General features: G+C 46.8%; 1 protein-coding gene across 1 annotated transcript; it reads left to right on the top strand.

Moving 5' to 3' along the window:
• Nucleotides 1–1,781: 1,781 nt before the first annotated feature.
• On the top strand, nucleotides 1,782–21,121 carry LOC307269931 (uncharacterized protein; the record flags this gene model as incomplete). Its single annotated transcript, XM_080053017.1, has 8 exons — nucleotides 1,782–1,918; nucleotides 13,502–13,897; nucleotides 14,058–15,702; nucleotides 15,828–16,220; nucleotides 17,291–17,725; nucleotides 18,433–18,825; nucleotides 19,529–19,933; nucleotides 20,710–21,121. The coding sequence occupies exons 2-8, from the start codon at nucleotides 13,549–13,551 to the stop codon at nucleotides 21,119–21,121; spliced, it is 4,032 nt and encodes a 1,343-aa protein (XP_079909143.1). The 5' UTR covers nucleotides 1,782–1,918; nucleotides 13,502–13,548.
• Between the last annotated feature and the right edge of the window lie 29 nt (nucleotides 21,122–21,150).

Here is a 21,150-nt window from a genome sequence, read left to right as displayed (position 1 = left end):
AGATCAGGTAGGGGAGAACGGGGTAAGTAGGCACACTTTTTACTCTAGTGAGAATTGCTCATCACCAAAACATCTGTCAATAGCCATTCCTACATTAAATTGAAGCTTAAAGGCACTACGAGTAAGATGGCACGTTGGCGTCCCCTTTGGACAAAAGCGGTAGTATTTTTACGACGCCCGCTGTCGCAAATGCTCGTGCCAGGCGCGTGAGCGTGGACTGAGAAGGGCGCAATATAGTGCATGTTCGTGTGTTGAAAGTGTGAGGACTCTTTTCGGCTCCGTGAGAGTGGTTTTGACACTGCATCAACTAATGCCAGTCAGTACACACACCTGCTTGCAATGAGTTGATTCAGCAGCGTCACCTAACTACTCTCTCTCTCACGGAGCTGTGTCCTCACAGAAAGCGAATGAATGAGAGACGGCAGTTAGTAGACTATGGATCACGATGAGGTAATGTGTTTGTGTTGTTGATGTAAATAATGACTATTTCAGATAATGGTTATCTGATGATGGTGAAGCAAAGCAAACTTTGTGTTAGTACCAACCGCTCATTCATTTAGCAGTCTAGTTTCGCTCTCGTGAAATTGTATACACGTTGCTTGGCAACGTCCTCCCGCCCGCCTATCACTCACTCTCCCTTTTCGCTTTTCTTCATTGCATTCTCTTTTTTTTCTTTGATGGTTCAGCCCCGTTATCAGTCATTTATGACGACAAATAACTGTCTCAAACAAGGCTCCCGCTCCCCTTCCCTCACCTGGAGGGATAGGCTTCTCAAATCGCGTTGCAGCGCCACACTGAAATCTGCAACCAATACGGATATGTGACCATAGAGCCTGCACGAGCGAACCGAAAATCGGACTGGGTGTGCGACCAGACCAAAAGCAGTAATAAAAACTATATAAAAACGTCTTTCTTTGCACTGATGGTCTCGTTTGCTGTTAAAGGTAATTTATGATTATCAGAGGAAACATGAGGTTGTTTAAAAGATATTTAAATGTTACTCGTATCCGCTTTAAGGTGTTGGCTTGAAATGTGTGTCTCTCTTTTTTTCCAACTTATTGTAATGAAGAAGTAATTTACCATCAAAGACACTCTGACACATTGTGACAACCAACCCCATCAAGGGGTCGGTTGTCACACACTATGGGGTTGTTTGTCACAATGTTATCTTAATGGGAAAAATCTTAAAAAGAAGGCAATGAGGCAGAACCAAATTTGGAAGTTTAATTGCATTGTCAAGTTGACAAATAGGCCTACATAACCTTGGCAGCTGGTCTAGTTTGGGATGCACTGGGTTGTTTTGATTTTGTTGCCCTTTTTTCTTTTGCTTGCTAGCTGCCTTTTCCTGCTCTATTCTTTCCTTCTCTGGGGTGTCAGTGAGGATACAGCTTGACAATTTCTCTCGTTATTGGGTTCCTTTTCTGGCTGCAGCCTTGAGATAACATGTGACAACCAACCCCCCAAAAAATTTGACGACCAACCCCAACCTGAATTTCTTGCTAGCATCAAGGCCAACAACCATCTGACAACTAATTAGCTTGCTAACAACAATCTAAACTATAGCTTACCCTTCACACTTTCTGAGGGTAACAAGTGTTTTGTTATAAACCCATTGTGTAAAAGCCTAGAAGAAAAATACTGAGAAGCAAAATATTTTGAATTTGACATGAAAAACACAAAACATCCTCTCACCTGAAATGCAGCTGTCTTCCTCCAAGGAAGTCTATGTATGTGACCTCTGATCCCAATTCTGGACCTTTTTTATATCAACATTTCAGAGCTAGCGCGCTCTGGTGGCGAGATATAACGAATGTGACATCCAACCCATGTGACAAATTACCCCGTTCTCCCCTACCAAAGGCACTGAGCAGCAGCTGATGGGATTGACCATCATCCGAGGAGACTTTGAGGTCCATATGTAAGTGTCTCTCTCTGATATATTCTCTGTATGATTTGGTCTAGAGTAGACAATCAATTCTCAACCTGGTGGGTCAGGAAGAGATTGTTTTTCGGGGGTCACAGGGAGTAAATAAATGTAGTTATATATTTTGAGGATGATGTTTCCATTAAATCTCCAATACCAATGATGAAATGTCCTCCTTATGAAACATAAACATAAAGTTTGCCACATATTGACAGCTCCATATTCCAGCCTAAATACCCAACTAGCTGATTATGGAGTGGTCGTTTCTCCCCAAAAATCTGCCTGCTCAAGGTCTGTGAAGGTTGGCCACTTTGAAAGTTCATCTTCATCTGAAAAACTTAAATAGCTGCTGGCAGCTCTTATAGATTACCTGGCCTCTGAAAAGTGCATGTGAGGTTTGTCCAGTTTAATGTTACTACAGGCTCAGACCAGTGTACTTGCTCTAAACATTCATATTCATATTTGTCTTGTTCTTGGCTCCAAAATAAGACTAAACACAGAGGGTATCTTTCCAAGATTGGTTGATTGGTATGACAGTTCCCAATGGTGCAGTTTGTGGTTAGCTGCATGGAATTAGCATCGTTAACACAAATCTGCAAACATTTCATACTACATACCTCTTTCATACAGTACAATTGTCAAAGCAGTTTCTGTTCATTTTGAGATTATTTATATGACACATTTCATACAAAAATATTGAATATAATGTGAGTTACTATCTACAAAAAGCCAATTAGAAAGTAGAAACCTGGAGAATAGGAGACACTGTCCATGGTTAACCAATTAACTGATGAGAAGATATTAAACCTGTCAATACTAATGGACAAACAATTAAATCATCTTAGTTTCTCTCAGATGTAGTGATGGGGATCGTTAATTTTTAGTGATGTTGATACCGTTATCGATACCCCTGAACGAGTCTTTATTGATACCATGATACTTTTCTATTATTTTGTTGAAATAGAACTTGTATTATTGCTTTAATTGCTCATACGATGATCCTAGCTCAAGATAGGACGTTAAACAGGTCATAATTCCATCTTTACTATCTATTTTATATTGCTGGGAAAACAAGTTTTTCACCAAAATTGATTATTCAAGTTTCTCGCCAAAATCAATTTATTTTTATTTTTTTCATTTGAACACATCAATCATATTACTGAGCCGACCTGAACACATCACATTTGACATGTTTGCAACTTTTTTCCAAGCAAACTAGCTCTATATCCTGCCTATTTAAACATGGATTTAAGAATTGGTAACCAAATTTGTTGCCAATGCTTTTAATAAGAAATTTTTATCAATTTGTTGTTGCATCCCTCTGTCAGGATTGTACCAAAATGGCAGGCCAGAACCCAATAGCACGACAACAAACAGTTCAGGTATTGCAACAAAGTTTAATGAGGAATCAAACCAGGTGGTAGCGAGGCAACAAGTCCAAGAGGGGCAGGCAAAGGGATAATCCAAAATCCAAAAAGGCTGGGTCAAAACACGAATAGGCGGGCAGGTAAACAGGCAGGAATTCAGAATGGCTGGAGAGCAATGTAACACAAAGACAATCTGGCAGGGAACTGAGGGAATGAACCGGTATATATACTGTGGGGCTAATAGCTGATGGGGAGCAGGTGAGTGTGGTTAGACCAGGTGGAAGTAATCAGCAGGGAGTGCAGAGCAGGGGGGAGTGGCCGGGTCTGAAATGACAAGAGAGTTAATATGGGAACAGACAAGTGACAAAAAACTAAATTGTGGCTGAAGTAGTGACAGAACCCCCCCCTCTAGGGACGGCTCCTGACGTCCCACCAGGCTGATCAGGATGGTCCCTATGGAATGTGGTGATGAGGTCGGGGTCCAGGATGTGGCGAGCCGGGACCCACGAGCGCTCCTCAGGGCCATAACCCTCCCAATCAACCAAGTATTGGAAACCCCTTCCCCGTCGTCGCGACCTGATGAGACGATGAACCGAGTAGGCAGGCCCTCCATCAATGAGCTGGGGGGGCGGCGGGGGTCTGGAGGAGGGCTGGAGCTGGGACTCTTTAACGGGTTTGATCTTGGATACATGGAAGGTGGGATGGATCCTCATGGAGCGAGGAAGACGGAGACGGACTGCAGCAGGATTGATGACTTTATTGATGGAGAACGGACCCACAAACCTGGGAGCCAACTTCCTAGACTCCACCCGGAGCGGAAGGTCCCGTGTAGACAACCAAACCTTCTGACCCGGAGTGTAACCGGGTGCAGGGGTCCGACGGCGATTGGCATATCTCTGGTATCGGTCGGACGAGCGCAGGAGAGCAGCACGGGCCCGCACCCAGGTGCGCCGACATCGCTGGACGAACGCCTGGACAGACGGGACACTGGCCTCTCGCTCCTGCTCAGGGAACAATGGAGGTTGATATCCTCGAGAGCACTGGAAGGGGGAAAGACCTGTTGCTGAACTTGGAAGTGTGTTGTGAGCATACTCCACCCATAGGAGCTGCTTGGACCAGGAGGACGGGTTCTGGGATGTGATGCAGCGCAAGGCAGTCTCCATCTCCTGGTTCATCCGCTCAGTCTGGCCGTTGGATTGAGGATGGAAACCCGAGGATAAGCTGACCGTGGCCCCCAACAGCTGACAAAACTCTGTCCAGAAACGAGAAGTGAACTGCGGCCCCCGGTCGGAGACAATGTCACAGGGAAGGCCGTGCAGACGGAAAACATGATGCAACATAATTTCAGCTGTTTCCTTGGCAGATGGTAACTTGGGCAACGGAACAAACTGAGCAGATTTAGAAAATCTGTCCACAATAGTAAGAATAGTGGTGTTACCCTCGGAGGGAGGCAGTCCGGTGACGAAGTCGATCGAGATGTGGGACCACGGACGATGAGGAACAGGCAGTGGCTGAAGAAGGCCCGCAGGGGCATGGCGAGCGATCTTGTGCTGGGAGCAAACACAGCAAGCAGCGATGAACTCCTTGGCGTCCTCTTCCATGGTAGCCCACCAGAACCGTTGCTTCAGCAGGGCTAGAGTGCGCCTAACCCCTGGATGACAGGCAAGGCGAGAAGAATGTCCCCACTGGAGGACCTGAGAGCGGAGATTCACAGGCACATACAGACGATTATCAGGGCAAGCACTGGGGGCCGGGTGGTCGGCCTGGGCCCGTTTTACCTTGTCCACAATGTCCCAGGTAACTGCGCCGATGACCATCTTAGTGGGGAGGATGCTCTCAGGATGTGTGGGAACATGTTCGGATTGGAACTGACGGGACAGGGCATCTGGTTTGACGTTCCTAGAACCTGGGCGATAAGACAGGGTAAAATCAAAATGATTAAAGAACAACGCCCACCTGGCCTGACGGGAGTTCAACCGTTTGGCTGACCGGATGTACTCCAGGTTTTTGTGGTCCGTCCACACCACAAACGGATTCTTCGCCCCCTCCAACCAGTGCCTCCACTCCTCGAGAGCCATCTTAACCGCCAATAGCTCCCGGTTACCAACGTCATAATTTCTCTCCGCTGGGGACAATTTGCGGGAGAAAAAGGCACATGGATGTAACTTTTGGTCTTTACCTGACCGCTGAGACAGGACTGCCCCCACCCCGGAGTCTGACGCATCCACCTCAACGACAAACTGGCGTTCTGGATCTGGTAGGATGAGGATGGGAGCAGAAGAGAACCGTGACCTTAACTCACTGAACACCCTTCCTGCAGCAGGGGACCATTGGAAGGCTACCTTTTGGGAGGTGAGGGCTGTCAGGGGAGCTGCTACAGAACTATAGTTGCGGATAAACCTACGATAGAAATTGGCAAACCCCAGAAATTGTTGAAGCTTCTTACGAGTGGTGGGGACCGGCCAATCCACCACCGCTTTAATCTTGGTGGGATCCATGTGAATACTTCCGACTGAAATTATGTATCCCAGGAACGACACCTCAGTGGCATGGAACTCGGACTTCTCGACCTTCACGAACAGCTGGTTCTCTAGGAGTCTCTGGAGAACCCTGCGGACATGCTGCACATGGTCCTGTTCGGACTTGGAGAAGATGAGGATGTCATCAAGATAAACAAACACAAATACATTGAGAAAATCCCGGAGCACATCATTCACTAAGGCTTGGAATACTGCAGGAGCATTTGTGAGTCCGAAAGGCATTACCAGGTACTCGTAGTGGCCCCTAGGGGTATTGAACGCCGTCTTCCACTCATCCCCCTCCCGAATGCGAACTAGGTGATAGGCATTCCTGAGATCAAGCTTGGTAAACACAGAGGCCCCTTGCAAAAGTTCAAATGCAGAAGAGACGAGTGGGAGGGGGTACCTGTTCTTAATGGTGACATCATTCAGACCGCGGTAATCGATGCAGGGCCGGAGGGATTTGTCCTTCTTACCCACGAAGAAAAACCCTGCTCCAGCAGGTGATGAAGAGGGACGGATGAGGCCTGCTGCCAGTGAGTTGTTTATGTATTCGTCCATGGTCCTGGTTTCCGGGGCTGACAGAGAGTAGAGCCTCCCTCTGGGTGGGGATGAGCCAGGGAGGAGGTCAATGGCACAATCATACGGGCGGTGTGGGGGAAGAGAGGTGGCCCGTACCTTGTTAAACACCTCCTTTAAGTCGTAGTACTCCGACGGGACACCTGAGAGATCTGGGAATTCATTAGAAGAAGAGGTGCTGCAGGCAGGTAACAAGGCAGATTTCAGACAGACCGCAAGACATTGATCACTCCATTGTAGAATGGAACCGGTTCTCCAGTCAATGTGTGGATTATGTTTAATTAACCAAGGATACCCCAAGACAACTGGCTGCTGAGGTGCATTAATCAGGTGAAAGGTTAGTGATTCAGTGTGGTTACCTGATATGCCCAGATGAATAGGAACTGTGCGATGGGTTACAGTGCAGAGGAGGCGCCCATCGAGAGCAGTAGCCTCAATAGGCTCGGCCAAGGGTTCCTGGTTAACACCCAGCTGCATGGCAAGGCCCCGATCCAGAAGGTTGGTGTCAGCTCCCGAGTCAATGAGGACAGCGACAGTATGGGACAGACCATTAAAGTTGAGCTGGGCATGAAGTAGTGCTCGAGAGGGACCTTCAAAGTTCTTGATGCGGCTCACCAGCGCCCTCTGGATTCCTGGTGAGCCCTGTCTTTTACTGGACAGGATGACACGTAATGGCCTCCCTCTCCACAGTACATGCAACAGTTCTCCCTTTGGCGCCGTTGTCGTTCAGCAGCTGACAGCCTGGTCCTGCCCAGCTGCATGGGTTCAACTGGGTCACTAGAGGCAGCAGCGGTAGGAAAACACGTTGAAGTGGAAGGTGAAACTGGAAGACGTGGAAGGCTACGGGAAGTGCTGGTCAGTACCTTCTCTCGTCTCCTCTCCTGGATACGTCCATCGATGCGGATAGCGGTGGCGATGAGAACGTCCAAATCCCCTGGAGGATCCCGGGCCGCCAGCTCGTCCTTGATGGCATCAGAAAGTCCGTTGTAAAAGGCGTCAGCCAGGGAGGAAGAGTTCCAGTCACTCTCTGCAGCGATAGTCCGGAACTCGATGGAATAATCAGTCACTCTCCGGCTCCCCTGAGCCAGGTTAAACAGACCCCGAGCAGCCTCTCGACCAGGGGTAGCATGATCAAACACCTTCCGAAGACCCTCAGAGAAGGCAGCCACAGAAGAACAGAGAGCCGACTGCTTCTCCCACTCGGCGGCACCCCAGTTCCGGGCCCGCCCAGTAAGCTGGGTGATCATGAAAGCCACTCTCGACCTCTCCGTGGGATATGTGAGAGGTTGTAGTTCAAAAGTCAATGAGCACAGAGTCAGAAAGGAGCGACAGGTATCTGGAGCTCCAGAAAAGCGCTCTAGAGCACTTAAGCGGGGCTCTGGACGGGAGACAGCAGGGACAGGAGGGCTGGTGGGTGGTTGAACCGCTGGGGTCTGACTGTCCAGCGTGAGCTGCTGGAGCTGGCCGCTCAGAACCTCAAAATGCTGATTGTGGCGTTCCGAAGCTTCCTGGAAAGCCACTTCCATAGCGGTGAACTGTCTCGAATGCTGGTGTAGGGCGGCACCTTGTGCTGCCACTTCTTCCTTAAGAGCCTTTGTGTCGGCTGGGTTCATCTTATGGCCAGATTGTACTGTCAGGATTGTACCAAAATGGCAGGCCAGAACCCAATAGCACGACAACAAACAGTTCAGGTATTGCAACAAAGTTTAATGAGGAATCAAACCAGGTGGTAGCGAGGCAACAAGTCCAAGAGGGGCAGGCAAAGGGATAATCCAAAATCCAAAAAGGCTGGGTCAAAACACGAATAGGCGGGCAGGTAAACAGGCAGGAATTCAGAATGGCTGGAGAGCAATGTAACACAAAGACAATCTGGCAGGGAACTGAGGGAATGAACCGGTATATATACTGTGGGGCTAATAGCTGATGGGGAGCAGGTGAGTGTGGTTAGACCAGGTGGAAGTAATCAGCAGGGAGTGCAGAGCAGGGGGGAGTGGCCGGGTCTGAAATGACAAGAGAGTTAATATGGGAACAGACAAGTGACAAAAAACTAAATTGTGGCTGAAGTAGTGACAGAACCCCCCCCTCTAGGGACGGCTCCTGACGTCCCACCAGGCTGATCAGGATGGTCCCTATGGAATGTGGTGATGAGGTCGGGGTCCAGGATGTGGCGAGCCGGGACCCACGAGCGCTCCTCAGGGCCATAACCCTCCCAATCAACCAAGTATTGGAAACCCCTTCCCCGTCGTCGCGACCTGATGAGACGATGAACCGAGTAGGCAGGCCCTCCATCAATGAGCTGGGGGGGCGGCGGGGGTCTGGAGGAGGGCTGGAGCTGGGACTCTTTAACGGGTTTGATCTTGGATACATGGAAGGTGGGATGGATCCTCATGGAGCGAGGAAGACGGAGACGGACTGCAGCAGGATTGATGACTTTATTGATGGAGAACGGACCCACAAACCTGGGAGCCAACTTCCTAGACTCCACCCGGAGCGGAAGGTCCCGTGTAGACAACCAAACCTTCTGACCCGGAGTGTAACCGGGTGCAGGGGTCCGACGGCGATTGGCATATCTCTGGTATCGGTCGGACGAGCGCAGGAGAGCAGCACGGGCCCGCACCCAGGTGCGCCGACATCGCTGGACGAACGCCTGGACAGACGGGACACTGGCCTCTCGCTCCTGCTCAGGGAACAATGGAGGTTGATATCCTCGAGAGCACTGGAAGGGGGAAAGACCTGTTGCTGAACTTGGAAGTGTGTTGTGAGCATACTCCACCCATAGGAGCTGCTTGGACCAGGAGGACGGGTTCTGGGATGTGATGCAGCGCAAGGCAGTCTCCATCTCCTGGTTCATCCGCTCAGTCTGGCCGTTGGATTGAGGATGGAAACCCGAGGATAAGCTGACCGTGGCCCCCAACAGCTGACAAAACTCTGTCCAGAAACGAGAAGTGAACTGCGGCCCCCGGTCGGAGACAATGTCACAGGGAAGGCCGTGCAGACGGAAAACATGATGCAACATAATTTCAGCTGTTTCCTTGGCAGATGGTAACTTGGGCAACGGAACAAACTGAGCAGATTTAGAAAATCTGTCCACAATAGTAAGAATAGTGGTGTTACCCTCGGAGGGAGGCAGTCCGGTGACGAAGTCGATCGAGATGTGGGACCACGGACGATGAGGAACAGGCAGTGGCTGAAGAAGGCCCGCAGGGGCATGGCGAGCGATCTTGTGCTGGGAGCAAACACAGCAAGCAGCGATGAACTCCTTGGCGTCCTCTTCCATGGTAGCCCACCAGAACCGTTGCTTCAGCAGGGCTAGAGTGCGCCTAACCCCTGGATGACAGGCAAGGCGAGAAGAATGTCCCCACTGGAGGACCTGAGAGCGGAGATTCACAGGCACATACAGACGATTATCAGGGCAAGCACTGGGGGCCGGGTGGTCGGCCTGGGCCCGTTTTACCTTGTCCACAATGTCCCAGGTAACTGCGCCGATGACCATCTTAGTGGGGAGGATGCTCTCAGGATGTGTGGGAACATGTTCGGATTGGAACTGACGGGACAGGGCATCTGGTTTGACGTTCCTAGAACCTGGGCGATAAGACAGGGTAAAATCAAAACGATTAAAGAACAACGCCCACCTGGCCTGACGGGAGTTCAACCGTTTGGCTGACCGGATGTACTCCAGGTTTTTGTGGTCCGTCCACACCACAAACGGATTCTTCGCCCCCTCCAACCAGTGCCTCCACTCCTCGAGAGCCATCTTAACCGCCAATAGCTCCCGGTTACCAACGTCATAATTTCTCTCCGCTGGGGACAATTTGCGGGAGAAAAAGGCACATGGATGTAACTTTTGGTCTTTACCTGACCGCTGAGACAGGACTGCCCCCACCCCGGAGTCTGACGCATCCACCTCAACGACAAACTGGCGTTCTGGATCTGGTAGGATGAGGATGGGAGCAGAAGAGAACCGTGACCTTAACTCACTGAACACCCTTCCTGCAGCAGGGGACCATTGGAAGGCTACCTTTTGGGAGGTGAGGGCTGTCAGGGGAGCTGCTACAGAACTATAGTTGCGGATAAACCTACGATAGAAATTGGCAAACCACAGAAATTGTTGAAGCTTCTTACGAGTGGTGGGGACCGGCCAATCCACCACCGCTTTAATCTTGGTGGGATCCATGTGAATACTTCCGACTGAAATTATGTATCCCAGGAACGACACCTCAGTGGCATGGAACTCGGACTTCTCGACCTTCACGAACAGCTGGTTCTCTAGGAGTCTCTGGAGAACCCTGCGGACATGCTGCACATGGTCCTGTTCGGACTTGGAGAAGATGAGGATGTCATCAAGATAAACAAACACAAATACATTGAGAAAATCCCGGAGCACATCATTCACTAAGGCTTGGAATACTGCAGGAGCATTTGTGAGTCCGAAAGGCATTACCAGGTACTCGTAGTGGCCCCTAGGGGTATTGAACGCCGTCTTCCACTCATCCCCCTCCCGAATGCGAACTAGGTGATAGGCATTCATTAGAAGAAGAGGTGCTGCAGGCAGGTAAACACAGAGGCCCCTTGCAAAAGTTCAAATGCAGAAGAGACGAGTGGGAGGGGGTACCTGTTCTTAATGGTGACATCATTCAGACCGCGGTAATCGATGCAGGGCCGGAGGGATTTGTCCTTCTTACCCACGAAGAAAAACCCTGCTCCAGCAGGTGATGAAGAGGGACGGATGAGGCCTGCTGCCAGTGAGTTGTTTATGTATTCGTCCATGGTCCTGGTTTCCGGGGCTGACAGAGAGTAGAGCCTCCCCCTGGGTGGGGATGAGCCAGGGAGGAGGTCAATGGCACAATCATACGGGCGGTGTGGGGGAAGAGAGGTGGCCCGTACCTTGTTAAACACCTCCTTTAAGTCGTAGTACTCCGACGGGACACCTGAGAGATCTGGGAATTCATTAGAAGAAGAGGTGCTGCAGGCAGGTAACAAGGCAGATTTCAGACAGACCGCAAGACATTGATCACTCCATTGTAGAATGGAACCGGTTCTCCAGTCAATGTGTGGATTATGTTTAATTAACCAAGGATACCCCAAGACAACTGGCTGCTGAGGTGCATTAATCAGGTGAAAGGTTAGTGATTCAGTGTGGTTACCTGATATGCCCAGATGAATAGGAACTGTGCGATGGGTTACAGTGCAGAGGAGGCGCCCATCGAGAGCAGTAGCCTCAATAGGCTCGGCCAAGGGTTCCTGGTTAACACCCAGCTGCATGGCAAGGCCCCGATCCAGAAGGTTGGTGTCAGCTCCCGAGTCAATGAGGACAGCGACAGTATGGGACAGACCATTAAAGTTGAGCTGGGCATGAAGTAGTGCTCGAGAGGGACCTTCAAAGTTCTTGATGCGGCTCACCAGCGCCCTCTGGATTCCTGGTGAGCCCTGTCTTTTACTGGACAGGATGACACGTAATGGCCTCCCTCTCCACAGTACATGCAACAGTTCTCCCTTTGGCGCCGTTGTCGTTCAGCAGCTGACAGCCTGGTCCTGCCCAGCTGCATGGGTTCAACTGGGTCACTAGAGGCAGCAGCGGTAGGAAAACACGTTGAAGTGGAAGGTGAAACTGGAAGACGTGGAAGGCTACGGGAAGTGCTGGTCAGTACCTTCTCTCGTCTCCTCTCCTGGATACGTCCATCGATGCGGATAGCGGTGGCGATGAGAACGTCCAAATCCCCTGGAGGATCCCGGGCCGCCAGCTCGTCCTTGATGGCATCAGAAAGTCCGTTGTAAAAGGCGTCAGCCAGGGAGGAAGAGTTCCAGTCACTCTCTGCAGCGATAGTCCGGAACTCGATGGAATAATCAGTCACTCTCCGGCTCCCCTGAGCCAGGTTAAACAGACCCCGAGCAGCCTCTCGACCAGGGGTAGCATGATCAAACACCTTCCGAAGACCCTCAGAGAAGGCAGCCACAGAAGAACAGAGAGCCGACTGCTTCTCCCACTCGGCGGCACCCCAGTTCCGGGCCCGCCCAGTAAGCTGGGTGATCATGAAAGCCACTCTCGACCTCTCCGTGGGATATGTGAGAGGTTGTAGTTCAAAAGTCAATGAGCACAGAGTCAGAAAGGAGCGACAGGTATCTGGAGCTCCAGAAAAGCGCTCTAGAGCACTTAAGCGGGGCTCTGGACGGGAGACAGCAGGGACAGGAGGGCTGGTGGGTGGTTGAACCGCTGGGGTCTGACTGTCCAGCGTGAGCTGCTGGAGCTGGCCGCTCAGAACCTCAAAATGCTGATTGTGGCGTTCCGAAGCTTCCTGGAAAGCCACTTCCATAGCGGTGAACTGTCTCGAATGCTGGTGTAGGGCGGCACCTTGTGCTGCCACTTCTTCCTTAAGAGCCTTTGTGTCGGCTGGGTTCATCTTATGGCCAGATTGTACTGTCAGGATTGTACCAAAATGGCAGGCCAGAACCCAATAGCACGACAACAAACAGTTCAGGTATTGCAACAAAGTTTAATGAGGAATCAAACCAGGTGGTAGCGAGGCAACAAGTCCAAGAGGGGCAGGCAAAGGGATAATCCAAAATCCAAAAAGGCTGGGTCAAAACACGAATAGGCGGGCAGGTAAACAGGCAGGAATTCAGAATGGCTGGAGAGCAATGTAACACAAAGACAATCTGGCAGGGAACTGAGGGAATGAACCGGTATATATACTGTGGGGCTAATAGCTGATGGGGAGCAGGTGAGTGTGGTTAGACCAGGTGGAAGTAATCAGCAGGGAGTGCAGAGCAGGGGGGAGTGGCCGGGTCTGAAATGACAAGAGAGTTAATATGGGAACAGACAAGTGACAAAAAACTAAATTGTGGCTGAAGTAGTGACACCCTCAAAAGTAATAGTGAGAGTGAATTACTTCAGATTTTTGGTTAGCGAGATACTATTCAATAAACCAAATGTGATATTACAGTGATGCCTACTCCTCCGGTTTTCTTCAATTTAGCATCAGTTTAGACAGACCTGCAAAAACCTTAATCTGTAAGAGTTAAGATGTTTTCCGTAATATTAAATACAACGTCACAGGCATTAACAGTTAGTGATTTAATTATCATTTTATTTGACTTGGTGCTTTGTTCTCCAGATCATTGAAAGTGTGTCTGTGCGCAGAACATACAGAGGGACGGACACATGGCTTGTACAGCATACTCTGCCAAAGATTACGTCAGCAGTGCCAGAATGCACCTGGTGAGAGAATTAAAGAATCTCTCAGTGATTTTGGAGAACTTGTATCAGCAACAAGTATTAGATGATGACGAGGTCAGTAAAATAAAAGCAGAGAAGAATGACTACGATAAAACCAGAGCTATGCTGGACTCTGTCATCAAAAAGGGGGAGGCGGCCTGCTATGAGTTACTCAAGATTATTGACATTACGAGGAAGACGATCGTAGAGAAAAACAAGGAGTTTGACCTGCACCAGTGGATCAGCTGCTTTCCTTTCAATGAAGACCCACAAATGGATACAAACTACTTACAAGGTATTATGAAGCAGAATTCTGACATTTTTTTTTATGTTATGTTTTGATATCATGCACTTTCATTGTGCTGTGTACACATATTAATCTTTTATTTAGTGTAAAGTCAAAACAGTCAGTTAATGAATTACATATTTATTTCCCCACTGCTTATTTTGTTCAGGTCCAAAGTCGTGCCACATATATCAGGCAAAGCTGAAGGCAAAGGCAAAAGAAATGTCAAACAAGTTTTGGATGGCAAACACAAATCTGTTTAAAGAAAAAAACTACAAGCCTGATCTGTCGTACGTGTCACTTGTGTTGGATACACAAGAAAGCGTTTCTCCATATAAAATAAAGAAATCTAAGAGCAAGAAGAGCCGAATGTCTCGCCCTAAAAAGCTAAGGACATACATCCCGGAGGGTAAACCAGAATATTCCCCAAGTGACCTGCTGAAAACAGATAGAAACATACTCTTGGTGGGTAAGCCTGGAATTGGAAAGACAGCACTAACTCACGAACTGTTGAGACTCTGGGCAGAAAGCGACAACAAGGAGCTGGATTACATGTTTTACTTTGACATGAGAGAAACATGCCGCATCATGACGGCCAGGACTCTGGAAGATCTTCTCTTCTCTGAATTCAGTGAACCAGATGAAGGAAAGGAAGAGGTCTTACGGCACATAAAGAACTCTGACAATGTTACAGTCATTCTGGATGGAGTCACAGGTCCCTCTTCTTCAGTGGTGGAGCAGCGTGTGAAGAAGGACTTTCTCCCTTATGCCAAGGTCATCTTAACTTGCAGACCGGAGGATGAAGAAGAGTTCTGTTCTAGGGACTTTCTCAGAGTGGAAGTGAAAGGCTTTAGTGAGCAGACCATAAACACATACTTATCTGCAATGCTAGGTGAAAACCAGGAGAAAGTTTTAAACTTGGAGTTGTTAACTCTTTGTCATGTCCCAATGTACGCACTAATGGTGGCTGCCTGCTTCTCCTCTGAGACACCAGATGCCTCTCCACAGCCATGCAGTATAACTGAAATATACATCCAAATAGTTTGTTTTTGCCTTCAAATGAACAGCAACAAAACAAAAAACAAAGATCTGAATTCATTGATTAACCAGAACAGTGAGCAAATACTGTCTCTGGCCGAAGTGGCTTTTAAAGCCACTGAAGCAAAAACTGTGATACTGACCAAACTCACCTGTGAAGACAGCTGTGTCCTTTCCTTCCTGAAATCACTTGATATCAGAGTCGCCCACACTGAGACGGAAACCACATATGCATTTCTCCATTACACAATGCAGGAGTTTTTTGCAGCACTTTGGCTCTTGAAGAATTCAGATAAAATCAAAGATGTTTTCCAGCAATGCCTCACGGAGGAGATGAAACACATGAAACATCTGATCCCTTTCATGTGTAGATTGTTGAGTCCGAAGTATCCTACTTTGATGACGTGTCTCATTCCAGCTCAGGAGCTTAAAGATACATCTAACTGGTTCTTCAACGAAGTGATAACCACATTTTCCCCTCGTCTGTGTAACCAAGATGATATGAGTGCTGTGGACAGTGATGATGATGTGGACATACTGTTCTTATGCCAGTGCCTTTACGAGTCCCAGTGTCCGGAAGCATGCATCTGCTTTCTGGACAAACTGAACTACCATCTTGATCTCAGTGGAGAGAGTCTTGATCCCTACCTCTGCTGTGCTGTGGCCTATGTGGTCACTCAGTCCAAGCAGAGGAAACTAAGTCTGGACCTGGAGGGTGCAGAGGTGTCAGAGCTAGGAATGAGACAACTGATTGGATGCTTGAAGAATGTCCAATGGTATGTATAAGCAAGTTAACTCTGAGTGTCAAATTACTGTGTCGCAGCAGAGATGCTGCACGGAACATGGCTCTTATCCTGCTGTTGACATCAAATCATAACAAAATGTTCAATTCTTGTTGCAGTATCTCTGGCTGGTTTAACGGTAGAGCCGAGTTCTTTGGGAAACTGTTCTGTGCAGCAGCAGAGAGAGAACAGCAGACAGGAGAGAAGACACTGGAGCTGTTACTGTCAGTCTGCAGATATAGAGGAGCCCCTCTGAAAGATAAGTGGTGTGATTTCCTACTGGACCTGAATGAGACTGAAACAGGACTGAGAGTCCTTCCATCATTACAGTCAGTTTTCCAGTTTGCTCCTTCAGTCTGGATCATAGACCTCTCAGAGAGAAAGAGCTCCATCCTCCTGGAAGTGCTGAAACTCCAACCAGAGAAGAAACAAGTGGCGCTGGAAGGCTGCTCTGATGAAGAGAGTGAAGTGAGGAGTTTCCTACAGTGTCTGCCTTATATCTCACGGCTCAGGTAAATGAACTGGACTTCACATGTCAGTGAACATTTGTAGAGTTGTGTTCTTACATCTACAGCAACTCACTGTACATGTTAATGGTGAGGTAATGTCTTAAACTGATCAGTCCTGATAAACATTACGTCACTGTCTATAGTATGCTGGATTGACCGCTCTTTCATTGGCTACCCTGCTTCTAGGAGGATTTAGCTTAAACCTGCAGTGTGTAGAATTATGGGTTTTATTTCCTAGCAGATTTTGTAGAAAGCAATTATAATATCCATAAGTACATTTAATTTAGTGCATAATAGCTGAACAAAATGTTTTGAATTATTATTTTTTCCCTTAAAAAGGGTCTCATATATGTCCATATTTCTGCATATTTTGGACCAAAGCCTAGTGCCGCCATCTTGAAAGTGTCATAGTTGGAATGTCATCAGGTGCATTGTTTAAAATTTAGAATTGTTCTTGTCCTTGAAGGCCACTGTAGCTTCTGTTATTATTCGAAAGGGGTGGGGTTACCCAGGGAGCATTGCATTCTAGAACTTTCTTGATGATGTCATATTACACACTGCACATTTAAGTGTTTTCTAAGACCATTAAAACAAAACACATGTCATCAGGAAGTGATAGTATTCCTCTGGAAATCCTCCCTATTCTTCACTACTACATCATGAAGTTTCACAGAGTTTTACTGAATGATGTTTAAACTAGTGGTCCAGTGTTCCAGGCTTTGAGCTGATTGATTCATAAATGTTTAGGTTCAAGTTTCTCTTTCAGCCATCCTGTTGGTTCAGGAGTGGTGCTCCAGTTTAACATTCAATCTTTAATACGGAGAGGAGCATACACATTTGTAGCCTGACCCTCCTGGTTCTTTAAACATTTTGTGGAGAATTTAATTCAGTAAATCCACATAAAGCCCTGTAAGAATCAGTCTTAGTTGAATTACAGTTTTATTGAATTAACTGTATTTTTCTCATTAGTGGATTTTATGGCCTTTTAGCAGATACACTACATATCAGTAATGCATTGCTCTGTTTCTGCTGTTGACATCAAATCATAACAAAATATTCAATTCTTGTTGCAGTATCTACTTCTGGTTTGAAGGTGACGCCGAGTTCTTTGGGAAACTGTTCTGTGCAGCAGCAGAGAGAGAACAGCAGACAGGAGAGAAGACACTGGAGCTGTTAGTGTCAGTCTGCGGATATGAAACATTTCCTTTATATCACATCTATGATGATGATGATCGCATGGTTCAGTGTGAGTTCCTGTTTGACCTGTTCTCACATGTGAAGGACCATGAGACTGAAACTGGACTGAGAGTCCTTCCATCATTACAGTCAGTTTTCCAGTTTGCTCCTTCAGTCTGGTTCATAGACCTCTCAGAGAGAAAGAGCTCCATCCTCCTGGAAGTGCTGAAACTCCAACCAGAGAAGAAACATGTGAAGCTAACAGGCTGCTCACATGAAGAGAGTGAAGTGAGGAGTTTCCTACAGTGTCTGCCTTATATCTCACGGCTCAGGTAAATGAACTGGACTTCACATGTCAGTGAACATTTGTAGAGTTGTGTTCTTACATCTACAGCAACTCACTGTACATGTTAATGGTGAGGTAATGTCTTTAACTGATCAGTCCTGATAAACATTACGTCACTGTCTATAGTACGCTGGATTGACCGCTCTTTCATTGGCTACCCTGCTTCTAGGAGGATTTAGCTCAAGTGTTTTCTAAGACCATTAAAACAAAACAAATGTCATCAGGAAATGATATAATTCCTCTGGAAATCCTCCCTATTCTTCACTACTACATCATGAAGTTTCACAGAGTTTTACTGAATGATGTTTAAACTGGTGGTTCAGTGTTCCAGGCTTTGAGCTGATTGATTCATAAATGTTTAGGTTCAAGTTTCTCTTTCAGCCATCCTGTTGGTTCAGGAGTGGTGCTCCAGTTTAACATACAATCTTTGATAAGGACATGAGGATACTCCTCTGTAGCATGACTCTCCTGGTTTTTATTCCTTAAACATCTTTTGAAGAATTGTATATAGTAACAGCCTAAAATCACATGTTGGAATCATTGTTGCTTGAATTACAGGTTTATTGATTTATCTGTATTTGATCTCATTAGTGGATTTTATGGCCTTTTAGCAGATACACTACATATCAGTAATACATGGCTCTGTTTCTAGTGTTGACATCTAATCATAACAAAATGTTCAATTCTCTGCAGTACCTCTGTCAGGTTTGAAGGGGACGCCGAGTTCTTTGGGAATCTGTTCTGTGCAGCAGCAGAGAGAGAACAGCAGACAGGAGAGAAGACACTGGAGCTGTTACTGTCAGTCTGCGGATATAGAGGAGCCCCTCTGAAAGATAAGTGGTGTGATTTCCTACTGGACCTGTATGGGACAGAAACAGGACTGAGAGTCCTTCCATCATTACAGTCAGTTTTCCAGTCAGCTCCTGCAGTCTGGTTCATAGACCTCTCAGAGAGAAAGAGCTCCATCCTCCTGGAAGTGCTGAAACTCCAACCAGAGAAGAAACATGTGAAGCTGACAGGCTGCTCACATGAAGAGAGTGAAGTGAGGAGTTTCCTACAGTGTCTGCCTTATATCTCACGGCTCAGGTAAATGAACTGGACTTCACATGTCAGTGAACATTTGTGGAGTTGTGTTCCTTACATCTACAGCAACTCACTGCTAGTTTTAATGTTAATGTAATGTCTTAAACTGATCAGTTCACATAAACATTAAGTCACTGTCTATAGTACGCTGGATTGGCCGCTCTTTCATTGGCTACCCTGCTTCTAGGAGGATTTAGCTCAGGTGTTTTCTAAGACCATTAAAACAAAACAAATGTCATCAGGAAATGATATAATTCCTCTGGAAATCCTCCCTATTCTTCACTACTACATTATGAAGTTTCACAGAGTTTTACTGAATGATGTTTAAACTAGTGGTCCAGTGTTCCAGGCTTTGAGCTGATTGATTCATAAATGTTTAGGTTCAAGTTTCTCTTTCAGCCATCCTGTTGGTTCAGGAGTGGTGCTCCAGTTTAACATACAATCTTTAATACGGAGAGGAGCATACACATTTGTAGCCTGACCCTCCTGGTTTTTAAACATTTTGTGGAGAATTTAATACAGTAAATCCACATAAAGCCCTGTAAGAATCAGTCTTACTTGAATTACAGGTTTATTGAATTATCTGTATTTGATCTCATTAGTGGATTTTATGGCCTTTTAGCAGATACACTACATATCAGTAATGCATTGCTTTGTTTCTGCTGTTGACATCTAATCATAACAAAATGTTCAATTCTTGTTGCAGTATCTACAGGTTAGAAGGTGCAGCCAAGTTCTTTGGGAATCTGTTCTGTGCAGCAGCAGAGAGAGAACAGCAGACAGGAGAGAAGACACTGGAGCTGTTATCATCAGTCTGCAGATATGAAACATTCCCTTTATATAACATGGGTGATTTCCTGTTGGATCTGTACTCACAGGTGAAGGACTATGAGACTGAAACAGGACTGAGAGTCCTTCCATCATTACAGTCAGTTTTCCAGTCAGCTCCTGCAGTCTGGTCCATAGACCTCTCAGAGAGAAAGATCTCCATCCTCCTGGAAGTGCTGAAACTCCAACCAGAGAAGAAACATGTGAAGCTGACAGGCTGCTCACATGAAGAGAGTGAAGTGAGGAGTTTCCTACAGTGTCTGCCTTATATCTCAAAGCTCAGGTAAATGAACTGGACTTCACATGACTTCAGTGAACATTTGTAGAGTTGTGTTCTTACATATACAGCAACTCACTGTACATGTTAATGGTGAGGTAATGTCTTTAACTGATCAGTCCTGATAAACATTACATCACTGTCTATAGTACGCTGGATTGGCCGCTAATTAATTTGCTACTGTAATTCTAGGAGAGCCAATTAGTGAGCATTGAATGAGCAGGATTTAAACAGTGAATAAACCAGAGGACTGAATGAGAGGATTTTGCTCAAGTGTTTTCTAAGACCATTAAAACAAAACAAATGTCATCAGGAAATGATATAATTCCTCTGGAAATCCTCCCTATTCTTCACTACTACATCATGAAGTTTCACAGAGTTTTACTGAATGATGTTTAAACTAGTGGTCCAGTGTTCCAGGCTTTGAGCTGATTGATTCATAAATGTTTAGGTTCAAGTTTTCCTTTCAGCCATCCTGTTGGTTCAGGAGTGGTGCTCCAGTTTAACATACAATCTTTGATAAGGACATGAGGATACTCCTCTGTAGCATGACTCTCCTGGTTTTTATTCCTTAAACATCTTTTGAAGAATTGTATATAGTAACAGCCTAAAATCACATGTTGGAATCATTGTTGCTTGAATTACAGGTTTATTGATTTATCTGTATTTGATCTCATTAGTGGATTTTATGGCCTTTTAGCAGATACACTCCATATCAGTAATACATTGCTTTGTTTCTGCTGTTGACATCAAATCATAACAAAATGTTCAATTCTCTGCAGTACCTCTGTCGGGTTTGAAGGGGACGCCGAGTTCTTTGGGAATCTGTTCTGTGCAGCAGCAGAGAGAGAACAGCAGACAGGAGAGAAGACACTGGAGCTGTTACTGTCAGTCTGCACATATGAAACATTCCCTTTAGATGATATGGGTGATTTCCTGTTGGATCTGTGCTCACATGTGAAGGACTATGAGACTGAAACAGGACTGAGAGTCCTTCCATCATTACAGTCAGTTTTCCAGTTTGCTCCTGCAGTCTGGTCCATAGACCTCTCAAAGAGAAAGAGCTCCGTCCTCCTGGAAGTGCTGAAACTCCAACCAGAGAAGAAACAAGTGGAGCTGACAGGCTGCTCACATGAAGAGAGTGAAGTGAGGAGTTTCCTACAGTGTCTGCCTTATATCTCACGGCTCAGGTAAATGAACTGGACTTCACATGTCAGTGAACA

This window comes from Ammodytes marinus (assembly GCF_949987685.1).
Source record: "Ammodytes marinus genome assembly, chromosome: 24".
NCBI lineage: Eukaryota > Metazoa > Chordata > Actinopteri > Uranoscopiformes > Ammodytidae > Ammodytes > Ammodytes marinus.
The sequence above is the reverse complement of the archived record's forward strand: the minus strand, read 5'-3'. Positions and strand labels throughout refer to the sequence as shown.